General features: G+C 39.5%; 3 protein-coding genes across 5 annotated transcripts; 1 reads left to right on the forward strand and 2 right to left on the reverse strand.

Annotated features, from left to right (window-relative positions):
- Positions 1-287: 287 nt before the first annotated feature.
- Positions 288-2,160, reverse strand: HIGD2A (HIG1 hypoxia inducible domain family member 2A). The gene is made up of 2 exons (XM_014065447.2): positions 1,904-2,160; positions 288-966 (listed from the first exon to the last, which is right to left on the reverse strand). The coding sequence occupies exons 1-2, from the start codon at positions 2,043-2,045 to the stop codon at positions 800-802; spliced, it is 309 nt and encodes a 102-aa protein (XP_013920922.2). The 5' UTR covers positions 2,046-2,160; the 3' UTR covers positions 288-799.
- Positions 2,161-2,284: 124 nt separating this feature from the next.
- On the forward strand, positions 2,285-7,911 carry NOP16 (NOP16 nucleolar protein). The gene is made up of 5 exons (XM_014065446.2): positions 2,285-2,487; positions 4,925-5,027; positions 5,699-5,768; positions 6,164-6,270; positions 7,045-7,911. Exons 1-5 carry the CDS (start codon positions 2,381-2,383, stop codon positions 7,183-7,185), a joined length of 528 nt encoding a protein of 175 aa, XP_013920921.1. The 5' UTR covers positions 2,285-2,380; the 3' UTR covers positions 7,186-7,911.
- Positions 7,912-8,051: 140 nt separating this feature from the next.
- On the reverse strand, positions 8,052-15,097 carry ARL10 (ARF like GTPase 10). 3 transcript variants are annotated; one of them, XM_087709366.1, is made up of 4 exons: positions 14,309-15,097; positions 10,774-10,945; positions 9,981-10,081; positions 8,052-9,613 (listed from the first exon to the last, which is right to left on the reverse strand). In XM_087709366.1, exons 1-4 carry the CDS (start codon positions 14,504-14,506, stop codon positions 9,419-9,421), a joined length of 666 nt encoding a protein of 221 aa, XP_087565492.1. In that variant the 5' UTR covers positions 14,507-15,097; the 3' UTR covers positions 8,052-9,418. The 3 variants fall into 3 exon arrangements, with proteins under 3 accessions (XP_087565492.1, XP_013920919.2, XP_013920918.2); XM_014065444.2 differs by having other exon boundaries at positions 9,981-10,156; positions 10,774-10,942; positions 14,309-15,096; XM_014065443.2 differs by having other exon boundaries at positions 9,981-10,156; positions 14,309-15,094.
- Positions 15,098-16,895: the final 1,798 nt, after the last annotated feature.

Raw genomic sequence — 16,895 nt, forward strand, 5'->3', positions numbered from 1 at the left:
ATCAGCTTGACAATTGTCATGAATTCTAAGATGCCCATCATTTAATGCCACCTGGGGGAAGATTGAAATCACCAAAGATGATGAGCATTGGTGACCCCACCCCAATCCACCAAAGGAATCCAGTAACTCAGGCAAGGATGTCACTATGCAGCATGAAGGCTGCTACATCAACAAACCCACTGCCCCATTTTAACCAAAGGGTCTTACTCTAGTTATCTGCAGTTTTACAGAGGTTGTATGTGAGGCAGATTACAAGTACAAGTAACAATTGTTTCAGACTAATTCAGTAGGTCTTTAAACAATGGTTTTAATACAACACAGTTAGATTCCTCCTGACTTCTGTCCAACCTTGACAGTGACAAAATTTCAGAAAAAATAACATCCAGAATAGGAACTTAATGATTCTTTAACACTATCATAAGGTGTTTCATCACACCCAATCTCCATAATAAATGTGTTATTTTCTATGCACTTTTAACCACACAACTGCCTAATAGATAATAAAGGCCCTCCATCCAATCTGCTTCATTTACATCAGGTAATCTTGCTGGCTTTATCAGAAAGGCTTAAAACATGGCCATGGGTACACAATGTTATACATCAGTGGCAAATTTGAGTCAATGGGATATATTAACAATGTTATTAAACAAAACTGGGCCTCCTTGGTACCAGAAAAATCACTTTCTAAGTAGCACTGAAATATCATTCTGCAAAATGTGGTGTGTTGGCAGGCAGGCGGGCTTGTTCTTACCCCGGTTAGTGGACAATATTTTCATATTATTGTACAGTAGCAGCTTGTTCACTTGGATGTCTTCAGGTTTGTAACAGCCATGCCCACTAATAGGGATGCAACAGTTAAGCCCTGTGCTATAACACGGGCCCTCATCATCATCTGGGATTGCTTGGGTTTATTATTTATGAAGCAGATGAGTCCATAAGTCAAAATTCCAGCTGTACAAAGGCAGCCTGGAGGAGAGGGAAGAAAAGGAAACAAAGGAAAGACATTTTATTATAGAGGCTTGGCTTATCTACTGAATATGCCATCCCATCTTTTCATATGAGAGCGCCCAGTTCTGTCAAGACACTTTGGTTCACTGACCTTTAATTCTCACATATTAAAAAGGGTAACAAAAGATCTAAACACAAGTATTTAGGTAGGGCATTCTTCTCTATTTCCTTACACTAGGAAAAACTTAATTTATACCACTTTTATGGCTCATGTTTCTGTTAAGGACAAACATCGATTTGATTTTTTTGTTATTTAATATTAATATTTTCCTGATCAGTCTCAAATCTCAAGGACTGGTGTTTATTAAGTCATGCTTGCACTTTCCCTTTCTCAATAAGATCTATAATGTTTGAGGCAACAAAATCAATCAAAGTTGGCAACTTGAGTTGGACTTCCAACTCTCAGAACTGGCTGGGGAATTCTGGGAGTAGAACTCCGCACATCTTAGGGATGCCAAGTTTGTAAAGCATTAAGCTAAATTAAATGAGAAAAAATTAAGCAGGATTTGTTTTCTCAGGAGCTCTTAGGACCCTTTGATTGAGACCAGCAAAAAGGCATTTCTGGTGGCTGGCTGACTTCGGAGCTGTTGTCCGAAATAATCTTTTTTGTTCCCTCTTAGTATGAAATCCTTTTTTTTTATTTACTGTTTTTGCATTTTAGGTATATTTGATTACTAGGTTGTTTTTTCCGGCTGTTTATTTCACGGCAATCTTTTTCTTTTTCTACTATTCAACACTGCCTAGAAGGCGGGGATGGGCAGGCAGAATGAAAATATTTTAAAGAAATAATGCAATATTGAAATAATAACCGCACTGCTTTCCCCAATCTATAACAGTCGCGCTCTCCGACCCCCCGACCAATTCGCTTGAATATTGAATATTCGCCCAGGCTCACCGATGGGCACAAATGGATTCTCGCGGAACTTGCGCACGAACTTGCTTTGGAAGCGTTCGGTACTACCCCGAGAAGTCGGAGTAAAGCCTTCAATAACCGGAGGTCGGTAGGGATCAAATGGCGGCGGAGGATTCTGAGCCATGGCAGATCTCTCCAGATTCCAACGCGCGAAGGTCACCTCTCGATTCGCTTTAACGAGGTTCGACTAAAGGAAGCGCCGACCGCCGTCTTCAGCCAATCGCGCTTGTCACATGAATCTGGGAAATGATTTCCCCCCACCCCCACCACTCCGCGCTCTGGCACTCTGGGAAATGTAGTTAGACTTAAACGCATCTAGGCTACGCTACCAGGCAGAACTACCACTCCCGTCCTCCATTGCGGTCGTCGCCACGACCGACGCGTTAGGCTGCGACCGTAGGGCTTGAAGCGGGGCAAGCGCGTGGGCCCTTTCCGAATTCGCTCTCGAGAGCCGCCACGATGCCGAAAGCCAAGCAGAAGCAGCGTCGGAAGAAGTATAATTATAACGTCGACCGCAAAAAACTGAACCGGGCTTTCCGCAAACGGTCGGCGCCTCGAATTAAATGGTGAGTTGAGGAAAGTGGCTTATTAAGGAAAGTCATTATTTGGGGCGACCTTCGGTTTAGATAGGAGGGCTCCCCCTGTCCTCGGTCATTTGAGACGTCTGGAAGGCACCAGGTTGCACGACGTGCTGGCCCATTCTTAGGTTGCCTGGGATTTATTCAGCCGATTTTCTACGTTTGCGACACACTTGGAATCAACCGTAAGGTCTGGGCTGATTTATCACGCTAAAAAGGTAAAGATTCCCCTTGCACGCATTGTGCTAGTCGTTCCCGACTGTTGGAGGCGGTGCTCATCTCCGTTTCCAAGCCAAAGAGCCAGCGCTGTCCTGGTCATGTGGCCGGCATGACTAAACGCTGTTACCTTCCCACCAAAGGTGATCCCTATTTTTCGACTTGCATTTTTACATGCTTTCGAATTGCTAGGTTGGCAGTAGCTGGGACAAGTAACGGGAGCTCACTCCATTACATGGTGCTAGGGATTCGAACTGCTGACCTTTCTGATCGACAAGCTCAGCATGTTAGCCACTGAGCCACCTTGTCCCTATTTTATTATTATTTATTAACATGTTCACTAGGCTTAAAATGCTGGAGGCTGGTTCATAGTTTGTCCAGTTTGAGCATCACTTCCGAAGGCCATCGAATCCAGCTTTCTCTACAGTAATAGCAGCACTGCTTCTGTTCTAATTAAGCGTTGAAATAATATTTTTTAAAAAAATAGAGTTGGCTAGATTGTGTTCAAAACCTGCCAACATGGGATCAGTTCCAAAAGCAACCCAGTATTTCTTTATTTGGATTGTATTATGTTATCAGCTAAAGGGATCCGGGTAGTTTGGAGTGGTTTAAAGGCAGGAAAATAATGCATTATAAAAACTGCAACAACATAGCCTTTAAACATATATCACTTCATAGTCCTTTTACAGCCCTCTCTAAGTGGTTTACAAAGTCAGCATATTGCCCTCAACAATTTGAGTCCTCATTTTATCCACCTCCGAAGCATGGAAGGCTGAGTCAACCTTGAGCCTGGTGGGATTTAAACTGCCAAATTGCAGCTAACAGTCAGCTGAAGTAGCCTGCAATGCTGCACTCTAGCCACTGCACCACCTCATAAATTAAATTTATTAATTAATAAATTAATTTAATTTAATAAAATTAAAATTGTAATTCCTACATCCTTTTTGTCTCACTTTTCCTTCCCTTTTCCTCAGTTGCACATTTTAAGTAGCTCCTCCTTTATCCCTGTGTTTTCTCCCATTTTCTAAATAACTATTTACTCCTCTTCAACTACAGGTAGTTCTAGACTTACAACAATTCATTTAATGACCATTTGAAGTTAAATATAACTGAAAACACTGACTTAAGACCATTTTTCACACTTGCGACCGTTGTAGCATCCCCATGGTCATTGGATTTACATTTGGATGCTTGACAACTGACTCACATTTATGATGGTTGCAGCGTCCCAGAGCCATGTGATCGCATTTTGTGACCTTCTGACAAGCAAAGTCAATCAGGAAACCAGATTCACTTAACAACCAGGTTACCAATTTAACAGTTGCAGTGATTCATGTAAAAATTCTGGCAAGGAAAGTTGTAAAATGGGGCAAAACTCATTTAACAAATTTTTCACAACAACATAAATTTTGGGTGCAGTTGTCATAAGTTGAGGACTACCTGTATTTGCCCACTGAGATTGAAACCATGGAATGCAGGATATTGGTTCAACTTTTTCTGATTCTTTGTTATCTATGATGTCTATTCCATGCTCATTTCTCCTGGAAAACTAATGTTGCACACAGGACTTGGGGCTAAACAATCATTAAAATGAAGAATTGATAGAATGAGGAATAACATGAAGAATGCCACAGTTAGATTTGGTTAAAAAAACATAGAAAATGGCTCAACTCAAAAGTTATGGTGAGCACTACATTATCATTGCTATAACAACTCCTTTTCAAGCGTGAAAAAGGTAAAATGTTCAGGAAGATGGGTCAATTTTTTAAAAAGTAGTGAAGTAAACTCAAATCATGCTAAAAATTGCCTCTTAATGGTACTTGGAATATATTTAGAAAGATATGTTGAAATACATAGATTTTTTTAGGCACTAGACTTGTACAAGATCAATCCTGAGACAGAGCTGAGATAGCTGCCATAGGCTGCCAATTTTGTATGTCATGAAATACTAGCAGATTGTCGTTTAAAGTGCTCTTCTACCTTTACAATTGTGGAAAGAGACGGGGACGTACTGTATATAGTTGAGGTTTTTAGCATCAAATCAATATGCTACTGTTCGCTGCACTTGAATTGGGGGAGAGGGCTGCCATTTGTTGCTTTGTTTTGGGTTCAAAATCTGTTTTATTGAAAAGGGAGGAATCTCTTCAAGTTTGCATAGCATTGATGTTCCGCTTTCTTTCTCTTTCCACCCCCTTTCATTTCTCTACAGTGCTCAAATCCGACATGCCTGGGATAACACCAAATCAGCTTCTAAGAATTTGGCAGAAATGGGCCTGGCTGTTGATCCAAACAAGGCAATTCCCATTCCAAAGGTTAGTACTGTATGAATTTCCAAGGACAGCTAATCACATGAATGAAAACTATAAATAAATGTTTATAGTTTAGGAGCTTGCATTATTTATTTGGGTGTTGTTCCAGGAAGACAATAATTGGAAAATTAAAATAGCATGACTGATTAGAAAAGTACATCATGAAAATGTTTGTAGAATTTTTACAGTAAATCTCAATAGTATTGGCTAAATACAAAGTATGCATGAGAAATAACATTGTAACTAAGCTGTCATTAATCTAGATTTTGGTTTAGAGATAATTTCTTTTGTCCGACTATCTTACTTTTTAGGAAATTGAAATAGTTGAGGAGCTATTTCCAGTTAGCATTTCATTTAGGCAAGTGACAATCACCGTCTTGTTATTCCCTTAGTGCCCCCTGGTGCTGACATCCATAGCTATGCTGAGAAAAAAATGGTAGAGTGCTAGAGACTTATAAAATAGCTATCACCATTTGTATTGTATAATAATTTGAAACTGTGTGATGTAACACTGCATCCAATTAGATACCAAAAGAAAATTACAGATCCTTTTAAATGTTTAAAATGAGTTAACCTTTATTATAAAATGATAATAATGTGGTAAAAAGAAAATACAAAATAATTCCTAGATGCCTTTTTGTACAATGTGAGTTGTCATGTCTTTTAAATTACAGCATACAAAAATGGAACTTGATGGACAAGAGGCAGGGACAACAACTGTTAGGAAGCCATATGTAATAAATGGTGGGTATTACCTCCTATTGGCATAGTTTGGCACACATGTCATTCTTCATAGGAAAATCCTTTATTATAATTGCTATTCTAATTAAGTGCAGTTTACTTTTCTTCATTGTTTATTGCCAAACGTAACAGATTTTCAAACTTTTTTGTGGTTTTGAATACAAACTATTTTACAATCAGTTGGATAATCATTAGAAATTGGGTGGGAGAACTAATTGTGTCTGCTGATATGAAAATAATGCATCTTTTCCAAACAAACCTGGACATGTCTCCTATTGGAGGAAAGGGATATGACATCCATGAAGTAATGGTTGGGTAGAGCTATTCTATTTCCACAAAAGGAGGTTTCACAGTGTGCAAACATTTCTTAATACCTTCTTTCTTTTCCTTATGCCCAGAATTAGAATATGAAGCCAGCTTCCCAGAGGAAAAATCTGAGACCCTCTCCAGAGATCTTATTGACTACGTCAAACACATGATTCAGAATCATGGTGAAAATTATAAGGTAGACACTGATTCTTTTGACCAGAGATAATTTTGTAATTATTTCCAAATGATATTACTACTACATCATGCCAATCCGTTTGCCTCCTTGCACTGGTTTCCAGTTTTTCCAAGGAGAGATCTCCTCCCACAGGCAAGTAAGTATTTAAAACAGAAGATCTTTTCAGTACTTATATTTCCTCCAGAAAGTTTCTCCAGAGAAACACTTCTGGGTTGCACATTGGATCTTTATTTTCCCCACACATTTTTAGAAACTATTCAGATCTTGGCATGCGTTTTAATATGAATAACTTTCATGATGGTTAAGTCTTCTATTTATTTATAAAATCATTGATTTTATCATTGATACATTATGCATTATATAGGCAGCTTTAGGAAAAGATTTGTTTCCTCTATTTTCCCATATTGTTTTGAACAATGTTTCTTGCTTGAAAAAAATGTATGACTGTTCTGAAATGGACATTTGAACTGAAGTAAGCAATCTAGGGCCCTTCAGATGGTTCATACTGGAGTGCTTACAACCCTTTGCTGCAGGCAGAATTCAAAATATCTGTAGAGCAACTGGTTAAATTTTATCCAGCATCTGAATCTAGCTTTTATTTTATTGGCATTCTGCAGTTATATTTGCATTTGTTTTATGTACAGGCTGTCCTTGAGACTTGGATGTTGAATGTCTTGCTTATTTTATGGGTGTGGGGACTTTCTAAAACTATATGTAAATATAGTTTACTTCTATAGCTTCTCTGTTAATTTATGCTTGTAATTTATTGCCTAGGCTATGGCGCGTGATGAGAAGAACTATTACCAGGACACACCAAAACAAATAAAGAGGAAGATCAATGTGTATAAACGCTTCTATCCCGAGGAATACCAAGTATTCATTGCATCGTTACGACCAGAAAAAATGGAGCAATAATTATGAGAAGGAAAAGATGCTGAAGCATTATTTCATCTGCTAGCATGGATTTAAGTGACTGAGATTGAAAAAACTGATACTTGAATTACATAAAATATTGCCTTCTAAAGAGAGATAAGAAAAATACAGGTGGAACTTTGATTCTCCAAAGTTTTGCAGAAATTTTAAATCGGCTTTCAGATTTATTTACTGAAGATTCTTCAAGGCAAAATAACTCTTAGTGACAAAAATATTTTTGTCCTGTAGAGACCTTGGTTGACGTATGACTTCTCTAAACCTAGTGTCAATACACACACACACAACACACACACAAAAGCAGAGGTTAATTGTACATCAGCTTGTCCACTTCTTGAGCATTTTGGAAAGACAGCACAATAATAGTAGCTTCAAATAGTAGTTTCCTTTCTCAGAAATAAGATGTGGATATCAAGATTAAAGGCTCAAAACTAGTAACTTGGGCCAGAAAGAGCTATCTCCTCTCTCCAATGAAAGGGTGTCCCAGAGAAATCTCAATAAGCATGGTCCATATTTATGGGAGGGAAGAAGTCACTACTGATGGCAATGTTGGAATGAGGGTTCCTAATGTGTGGTACATTTTGGATTGTCTGTCAAAGCCTTCTTTCCTTAGCTATTTTAAAAGTAGAAGCAGCATTGGTTCTTTTTCTCTGAACGCTGAAAGTGCAGTTGTACATTGTCGTGCAGCTAATACAGGAATTTGCAATTGAAGCGTCTGAATTCTCTGTTGAAGCACCTGGAAAACAGGACTAAAAAGCTCTAATCCTAAGTAAAGTCTGATGAAAATGGTCATTGGTAATGATTGTCCTGCTGATTTATACGCAGGATTCCTCAAGGGGCGAAGAGCAGAGTCACATCTTACAACACAAGATTTATTGATAAAAATTACAAAGCATTTGTTAGCAATTGTCTATGGCATATACGGCTGAGATGTATTATCCAGGTTTCCTATATTCTGTAATAGGATAAATGGGGGTGGGGTGGGGTGGATTAAAACAAAAGGAGCTTAGTCCAAAGAAGAATCCTGATCTACCAAGAGAAGCAGGAGCAATGGAGAGTAATAATATATGCATCATTTTCCTATTTAAGAAACAGCACCATTCCTACTTGTAACATCATTAGAGCTGTAGAGACAAATTGCCTGAAGATGGGATTGGCTTCCTGCACATGTAGAATTATGCTTTAATACAGAGGTGAGACAAATTAGTTTTTTTTCTTCCTTAGAAATTTAGGAGAATTGGTATTGGTAGCTCCTATGATGTGGCTTACCTGTATGTTATAACAGCCATTACCAGCTCACAATAGTTTTTGCATAGATAACATTTTGTTTCTATAATGGAGCAGAAATAATAACTTTTAAGAACTTCTGATGGGCTGGGATCAAATAGGAATATTCAAGTACATGCTGAAGAACTGCCATATCAGGGACACCTGTAAGTGTTGGCCTGCATCTCAAACTTCCCAGGCAACCCGGGGAATTCGACACTCGAGCTCACCTAGTTTGAAGAATGTCAGTTTCGTGCATTTCTTTGTGGTCTAACCCAGACTTTCCAATTCTCTTGACCAATATCAAATATCTAGACTTCGTAGAGGTTACTTCAGAAGAATCAAGTAATAAATAGGAAGATAGCAGAGTCTTAGTGACTGAAGTAGTTTTGGCATCAGTTCAAGGCACAACTGTTCCAATGTTTGTAGCCAGAAATAAAAGATATTCCATTAAGGATTCCTCAAATCTAGATGAGCCATCAGTTTCAGTACATCCCACACTTCGTTAACTGCAATCAGGATGATGTAGCCCTTTATGGGCCAAGACTTTCCCCCAGCTTTTGAAATAAAGTCATTTCATAGGCTCTTTGCCTATGAAATGACTTTCTTAGTTTCCATTATATAAAGTCATTGCATTACCTCTTCCTGCTTATTGTAAAGTCAACTCCTGTACATCCAATAAAGAAGAATGCCAAGTCTTAGTGCAAATACAGGTATTACAGTTCTTTAGATTTTTGAAAAGAGCAGCATCTGCTTTCAATAGCTAGTCCGAGATTGATCGATTCCTGCCTCAAGCAATGTACTTTGCCTTTTTCTGCCTTCTTTCATATCCAGAACAGTAGTTATCTTCAAGGCAAGTAGTATTCCTTCTCCAAAAGCATTTGGTGAGTACTGAGGTGGACTTTTAAGACTTCCCTGACCATATGGAAAAGGTTATTGCTGAGAGGCACAATCACAGGGAATCCATCTTGCTTGAATGGGCAAGGATTTTGACCAGCAGGTGCTTCAACTGAAGAACACTGTTTGCAGTGGCCAAACCAGCATAAGTTGCACTTGTGGGCAAGAGAAAGAATTTCCTCTGACTATCCAGGTTGTGCAAGGCCAACTCCTCTTGCAATTCTGCCACGCTCAGGGCACCATTCTTGTCCTAGAATAGATACACAAACAATCATTTTAAAAACTAGGCCTTTCCTTGAAATTAGTAAGAAATTTTATTGGTGATCTACTGTTACATTTTGGTTGCAATTGGTTGCAAGTAATCTAGTCAAAGGAATCTCAGAGTCACATGCAGTTCTATAACTATAAGTTGCTCTTCCATCTAGATCAGGACGTCAAACTAGTGGCCCATGGGCCAGATGCATCACACGCAGGCCATGCACATCCCAGCTCCATGAAGGGGGAGAACACCATGAAATGTCACATCACTGCAATGTGGTGGGGTGAGTTTGACTGCCATGATCTATATCAACCTACAATTTTGGAATGTCACCCGTGAAAGGTAGCAAGGGACTCACCTGTTTGTTAGCTAAGACTATCAAAGGGAGCTGAGGGTCCTCAGCCAGCAAGCAGTGGAGCTCCTGCCGAGCAATATGAAGGCGTGGGCCATCTGCAGAGTCTACAACAAACACCAAAATGTGGGCTTTGCTCAGATACTGGTTCCAATAGAAGCGTAGATTTTGGCTCCCACCAACTAGTATAACAAAGAGCAAAAAAATACAAGTTGACTGAACAGCATTCTTTCTCGTTCTGATGTCCTCCAGCGGTTCATTGCAGTGCCCACATCTGAGGAACAAACCACGAGGAAATATTTCTTTACAGCTTTATCATGAGCATTTCCCCCATGCCTGAAATGTAGATGTGACTTTAAATAAGGAAGAATGCTCTCTTATTATGTATAAATACCTATTACAGTCTCCCATGCATTGTTCAGGCCGAAAAATACAAAAAGTCATATGTGATTCCTAGTATAGAAGACATCAATTCAGGAGAAGGCTTTCAAGACAATTTCCCCTTACTTCAATATAATATTGGAAACCTATGTTAACATAGGTCAGTTTTAAAAAAAGTTGGTTATTTGGATATTATTAATCTCAGACTTTTTGAGACATAGTTTATGGTGTAAACAAATTGACTTACATAGTTACAAGTTTAAGTGTGGTTTCTGTGAACAAAGCCAGTGCTTGCTATCCTAGAAGGGAAAAAAAGTTCCAGGCTCATCTTTCCTGCACAAGTGCCAGATTAATATCCCTTATCTTGCAGCACATGCAGTATGTTGCAGGTTGTCCCCTATTTCCAAATAGGACTTACCTTCTAGAAAGTCCATCTGGAGCCCACTGGCTTGCAGCTGCGCTGAGTTGAAGCCTTGAGTAGGTGCTATATGCTTCTTGGCTTCGGGACTACATACATAGTGAAGAATGGTGCTTTTTCCAGCCCCGTCCAAACCGAGAATCAAAACTTGGTATTCACAGTAATGTGGCTGCTATGAGAAAAAAGTTTAGGTCAGTTCAGGCAGTAATAGATTAAAATATTGGAAAACCTTGTAATTTTGGCTCATCCCTGAAAAGATGGCTGTGCTAAAATATTCAAATGAGGCAATAGGCAAGCAGGAAAAAATAAATTAAGTTGTGGATAGTATTTGGAATAGTCCTGCTTCTCAATAGCATAGCTGATCTATAAGTTTAGCAAATTGGTCATCATTCTTGACAGCTTTAGAGAAAAATAATAACAGCCTAGTTTAATTTGGAGGCTGGTGGATTAATTTAGGATACCAATCCTGAAAGGATAAAAAAATCACATGAGTAATACATAAAAGTAATTGCTCCAATTGAGGGCCTTGTACAGGTTATCATTCTGGTATTTTTCATCTAGGCTGCATGGTTATGTGTGTTTAATTGGTTTTATTATTTTCTGGATTTTGTAAGCTGCCCAGAATCTTAATGGGTTGTTATTAAAAAGATTAATTGGATTAAACCACTGATACAGGATATGTGTTGGTTATTGGTTTCTCCCCAAATGCAATTCAAGGATTGGTCATCAACCATAAAGTCCTAAAGGACTCTGCCTGGTAGCTGAGACTGCATCTCTCCATTCATTCATTCATTCATTCATTCATTCATTCATTCATTCATTCTGCCTAATCCAAAGGTCCCCTTCTATCAAAAAATAGGATAGCAGAGAATATACAGAAGCATTCTCAGTTATGTCTACCCTTCTATGGAAGTGTAGGAAGTTGTCTTATGTGGCACAGAATCCAGAGATTGGAGGCCTTTGGTGACTTAATAATTGTGGAGATAGCATAAGATGAAAATGTGAGATGAAAGAGTGTTTTATTAACTGTATTTTCTAAAACTCAAGGGAGTAAAGCAGTTTATAAATCTTACAGATAATAAAGGGATAACCTTTGTCAAACAAAACAAGGAAACAGCCAACACACAACTTTCCTACATAGAAATTCCATTACAGTATTGCTTTTCCTGGTGGAAGAATTCATTAATATTAAATTAAAATTATTACAAACTTATGGATAAATTCATATATGGAGATAGCAGACCTTCAGGTCCTCCACCTAATCCTGTAATGAAAAGTACACCTTGGATTATGCCAGTGAAAACAGGCAGGAAGTCAAGACTGGAGTATGTAAAACAAAACTCAAGTAAAACATAAGTAAAATAAAAATCAACAAGCAACTTACCTTTCATGGTTTTTATAAGCGAAACACATTTCAAGAGCAGTTCTATGTATACCAAACTAAAAATGAGTGGGATATGGATCACTGTAGTTTGCTCTAGCCATTAGAATGAATAGGACATTTATTCAGGAAATAACATGCCACCGGGATAAAAGCTCAGGAATTTAATTTAGTCAAGGAAGAGGCATAGGTCTCATTAGCACTGCATGCTAAGGAAGCTTTCATGACAATTAGAGAAACAGTGGCACTATGAGGATTTTAATTAATTTAATTATCTACACATGAAGAAGTCAGCCCTTGTTTTCTGCTCTCTAAATCTGCTCACTTTGCAAAATCTTTGCTACAAAAAAATTCTTTTTCTTCTTGTATTGCTTTCATAAGCTGCCACTACTAAAAGGGTTTGAGGTGGGAGGCTATATAAATTGAATAAATAAAAATGTAAGCAGAGCCCCAATGGAACAGATCAAAAGATTGTTTTGTCCAGGAGTTGGAACCCATAGAGGCCCAGCATGTGTCTGTGAGAAACCCACAAAAGAGGACAATCTGAAGTATTCCTCCTGTTCATCTTCACAGGAAACAATATTGAGAATGGTTACATTAGATAACTGACTTTTAGCCTTCATTTATTTGAATCTAATTCTTTTTTAAATCCCTCCAACCCAGTGGCAATTCTTACATTTTTCTGGTAGCATAGTCCAGACCAGAACCCACAGGAGTGTTGCAGTGGCCTAGAGGTGGAGCTCTTGCCTCATGATCAGGAGACTGTGAGTTTGATCCTAGGTAGGGGGTAGATATTTTCTCTCTGGGCAGAATGAGAATATATCTGCTGAACAAAACTTTGCACTGGCGACAGGAAAGGCATTAAATACCATTCAGTTTTGCCTGGACTCCACGCCACAAGGGATTATAGGGTCATTAAAAGAAGATGATGATGATAGTCCAGAACCCACATAATGAACTGTGTGTTTGGCTTTTGTCTAACTTTCTCAACACTAATCATTTAAGGGTGATCTTGGAATGCAGCATTAGAAGTGCAAAATCAGCAGCTGCTCAAAAGGGAGGTTAGGTCGCAAAAGCATAACATCTAACCAATTAATCACATTCTTTTGACTTTTCTTCTATATATTTCTACGTTGCCACATGGAATTTAAGACTGTAGCTTGTAATCCTATATGCAGTTATTGGGCTCAAAGTAACTTCTTTGAAGTTTTCTTTCTCATATGCACACCCATGTAATTCTACCATAAGTCTTCTCAGAAACTCAGTGAAAAAGTTTTTCTAAAAGAAGTACTGTAGATAAAGAATAATTTTGAACCAACCTTCCCTACTTCTTTACCATTTTAAAGATTCCCCCAAAAGTGATCCAGGACTTTCTTTTCTAGAAGTCTCTTTAATTCCTCCTAGCAGGTTTATTTTTTATGGTGTTTAAAATTCTGCTACCTTTTATGATGTTTTGCACTTCTTCAACTGGGACAACTTATCTGTTATTTCCTGATCCTTGTTTTTGGCCTCCTTTCAATAAATACTGTACTGGTAGCTTTCTGGCCTGATAAGGTATCTTAAAAACAAATTATGCAACTTTATCAGATTAGCACTTGAATTTCTAGGGCCAGGCCCTCATTAGTGAATGATTAATTTGTCCATTACCTTTAGAAGTTGATCCTTATAAGGCTGGTGTCTTCAGCCCCAGTCCACTCCCTCACTCCCATTTGATGCCTTTATTCAAAAATACCTGGAGAAGTCCCTACAGTTTTCTCAGAAACATTTCACTGATTTCTCCCTGTGTCTGAAGGGGAATGTAAGAAACTCAAAGACAGCCACTGATCTTTTGTGTAAAGTAGGAGCAGAACACATGATTTCCCAGTTTCTAGCCTGATGCCTTTAACCACTAGAGCACACTGACTCTCGAGGTCTTCCTTTGGCCCCATAAAAAGGTATGGGGCTGTAAGCCCAAACCACCCCCTAAGCTTCTGTGAACACAAGAGCAACCTTGTTTCCTGAAAAGTAGCTAAGTACTTTCCTAAATTCGCAGCGTTCTCTATCCCGCATCTCCAAAACGGAGCCGGATGCAGCTACCAGTTCTCGCTGAAAAAGAAACATTTGCTCCAGGTTGCGGAAGAGCCGGCCTCTGAGGGGGAGAAAGGCTTCCCTTACCTCCGCTTCCTTTCGCACGTTGCAAGCTCGGAGCTCCGCTTCCAGCTGCCGCTCCCAGCGACTTCTCCAGCCGACGCAGCTGTCATCGGCGTCTCGGAAGTAGACTTTCCATGCAATGAAAAGGAGCGAACCGAGGGCTGCTACCGCTGCGCTCAGCGCCAAGCTCAGGTGCCGGAAAGCGGTAACGGCAGCAGCCATGGGCGGGCCAGGCAACCGGCCTCCAGAGACCTCCGCTCGGCTAGAAGCTCCTCCGCCTTACTGCTCGGTTTAGCCGGTCCTCTCCTTTATTCGGCCACGCGTCCTCCTCTGAGCTCAAGCGGCTCGCCTCCTACAGGAGATCCAGGTGACCGACCGCCTCCCGCTCAATCTAAGGCAGCAGCGGGAGAATTTCCCGGCCGGTGGCAACGGCAATATAGCAACATCAGCAAGCTGTGGGCTGAGTGTCGTGACGTCACTCGCTCAGTTAAAGGGGATGGGCTCCTTCTGCGCAATTTTCCCCAAGGGCTCCGGGATTCTTGAGAGTTGGCTTTCAAGGTGATGCGCTTCACCTGTTGGGTGATAACTTCAAAGCAAGGTGTCCGTGCTGATTTGAATGATGGGGGCAACACTTGGGAAGGACACTGGGTTGAAACACAGACTGTCCTGCATGTACATATTTTTATATTATAATCAAGACCTGTGTTTTTCTCATTGTCAGCCTGTGTACACTTTCTGCTTCTATCATGGCCACGTTTTACTAATTTATATCCATCTGTTTGTACCAATCTCATGCGAAAATGCCCACGTCTGTACTAATACCTGTTACATAGTGACAAATAGATAAAAAATAAAAATAAATATCCTTAGCTTTATTAGTTAAAGCTAGTTAAAATACTGGACCATTTTTCACTGTCTCTGGGATTCCAAAAGATTGCAGGAAGGAATGTTTCTCTACTCTGCTGAGAAATGTTACTGATTAGGGTGGGGGACATTTGCATGTAAAAGAATGCATCCTCCATTGATTCAATCTCAGCCTCAATAGCAAACCTTATTGCTTTTCCTGCCTCCTAATTCTACATGTTGGGTACGCTTAAAAGTCAATCAAACATTTGGATTCAGGATTGCAGTTCTGAACACACTCATTTGTAGCTTCAATTTCTTTCCATGTAAATATGAAGTGAATTTGTCTACTGCAATATTAGGAATGCTGGCTTAGTAATGTGGTTAATTCAGTGGGTGAAACATGAGGTGTTTAACTCTGAAGTGATAAATTGCAGAGGAAATGTGTAAGTTGTTTAATTACACATAACAACTAACCTGAATACCCTGAATACCCTGAAACGATAAAAGAAACAGGTCTATTTGAACCAGTACTCTGGCTCTCAGCCCAGTACAACACAAGCATTCAGTGTTAACTTTCAACAATTGCATTTAAGCATGATAAAAAGTGCCTTAGCTAATATCTTTATGCTACACCAGTGTTTCTCAACCTTGGCAACTTGAAGATGTCCGGACTTCAACTCCCAGAATTCCCCAGCCAAAATTCTGGGAGTTGAAGTCCGGACATCTTCAAGTTGCCAAGGTTGAGAAACACTGTGCTACGCAGTTCCCAAATTGCTACAGAAACAATACAAAGGCAGAAGCACATACACACATGCAGATTCAACAAATTACTCCACAAGAGGGAATAGTTTTTTCTATCCATGATGAGTGAAAAAAAATTGGAAAGAATTCCAGAAACCATGCTCTGTATTATTTCAATCTGTTTTATATGCTTTGTATCCAGATTTATTTATTCTTTCCAAAAAGGAAGTGCTTTGAGTTGAGAAAACAATATAGACTCAAGAGGAAATGCTGAAACTTTAAAAATAGTTGTCTACTGAGAAATGAACTGTACCCAGATCAGTGTGTCCCTGGAAATCCAGCTGGCCCCAATGTGTCCCTGGAAATCCAGCTGGCATTTGCTCTGTTCTGGGTCATATGGCCACAAGGGCTTAGAAAGGAACTACTGCCTACCTGTCTTTTCCACATATAGATATACTGATATACTTTTCTTTGGGCACTCTCTTCCTGCCACAAGGAATTTAGTCTCATTGGAGAGTTCTCCTGGCCACAGTCATCATCCAATTCTGCTGAATTGGAAGGAATTAAAAGGCCTGCAGTGAAACGGCCACATTAAATTCTTGATGACTTGCAAATGTAGCATCACCTCTAATCAGCTTTCCATTTTCAAACTTTTAAGGACACTTAATATGCACTTTTGTTATCTCGGCTGAGTGACTACACACATCAAGTATGCTGTATTTCATACTTTACAAAGGTATGAAATTCACCGCAATTACACAAAACCAAGAACAAAGGAGTATTACATGGGGGGAGGGGCTTGAGCTCCTGAAGGAAAGGCAGGCAAGGGAACCATAAACAAAACCCAAGTTACACCACCCCTTATTTCCTAGGAAACAAGTTTTACTATTAGTCTCACCCCCCTCTTTTAATTCTACTGCCTTCGAGTCAGCTTGACTCCTGGCGACTCAGTCTCATTTTTCTTGGCAAGATTTTCCAAAGTGATTTGTCATCGTTTCCTTCCTAGGGCTGAGAAAGAACGAAT

The sequence above is a fragment of the Thamnophis sirtalis genome, unplaced genomic scaffold (genome assembly GCF_051295495.1).
Source record: "Thamnophis sirtalis isolate CommonGarterSnake01/CBP01778 unplaced genomic scaffold, rThaSir2_p1.2 scaffold_3, whole genome shotgun sequence".
Taxonomy (NCBI): Eukaryota; Metazoa; Chordata; class Lepidosauria; order Squamata; family Natricidae; genus Thamnophis; species Thamnophis sirtalis.

Bases quoted from the DNA above. Each gene is read 5' to 3' on its own strand.
- NOP16 (XM_014065446.2), top strand. From the start codon at position 2,381: ATGCCGAAAGCCAAGCAGAAGCAGCGTCGGAAGAAGTATAATTATAAC. The intron at 2,488-4,924 runs GTGAGTTGAGGA...ATTTCTCTACAG, and splicing joins TCGGCGCCTCGAATTAAATG to TGCTCAAATCCGACATGCCT. The intron at 5,769-6,163 runs GTGGGTATTACC...CCTTATGCCCAG, and splicing joins GAAGCCATATGTAATAAATG to AATTAGAATATGAAGCCAGC.
- HIGD2A (XM_014065447.2), bottom strand. From the start codon at position 2,045: ATGGCTCAGAATCCTCCGCCGCCATTTGATCCCTACCGACCTCCGGTT. The intron at 967-1,903 runs GTGAGCCTGGGC...CCTCTCCTCCAG, and splicing joins GAATCCATTTGTGCCCATCG to GCTGCCTTTGTACAGCTGGA.
- ARL10 (XM_014065443.2), bottom strand. From the start codon at position 14,506: ATGGCTGCTGCCGTTACCGCTTTCCGGCACCTGAGCTTGGCGCTGAGC. The intron at 10,946-14,308 runs GTAAGGGAAGCC...TTTTTCTCATAG, and splicing joins ACGTGCGAAAGGAAGCGGAG to CAGCCACATTACTGTGAATA. The intron at 9,614-9,980 runs GTGAGTCCCTTG...TATCTATTCTAG, and splicing joins TAGTCTTAGCTAACAAACAG to GACAAGAATGGTGCCCTGAG.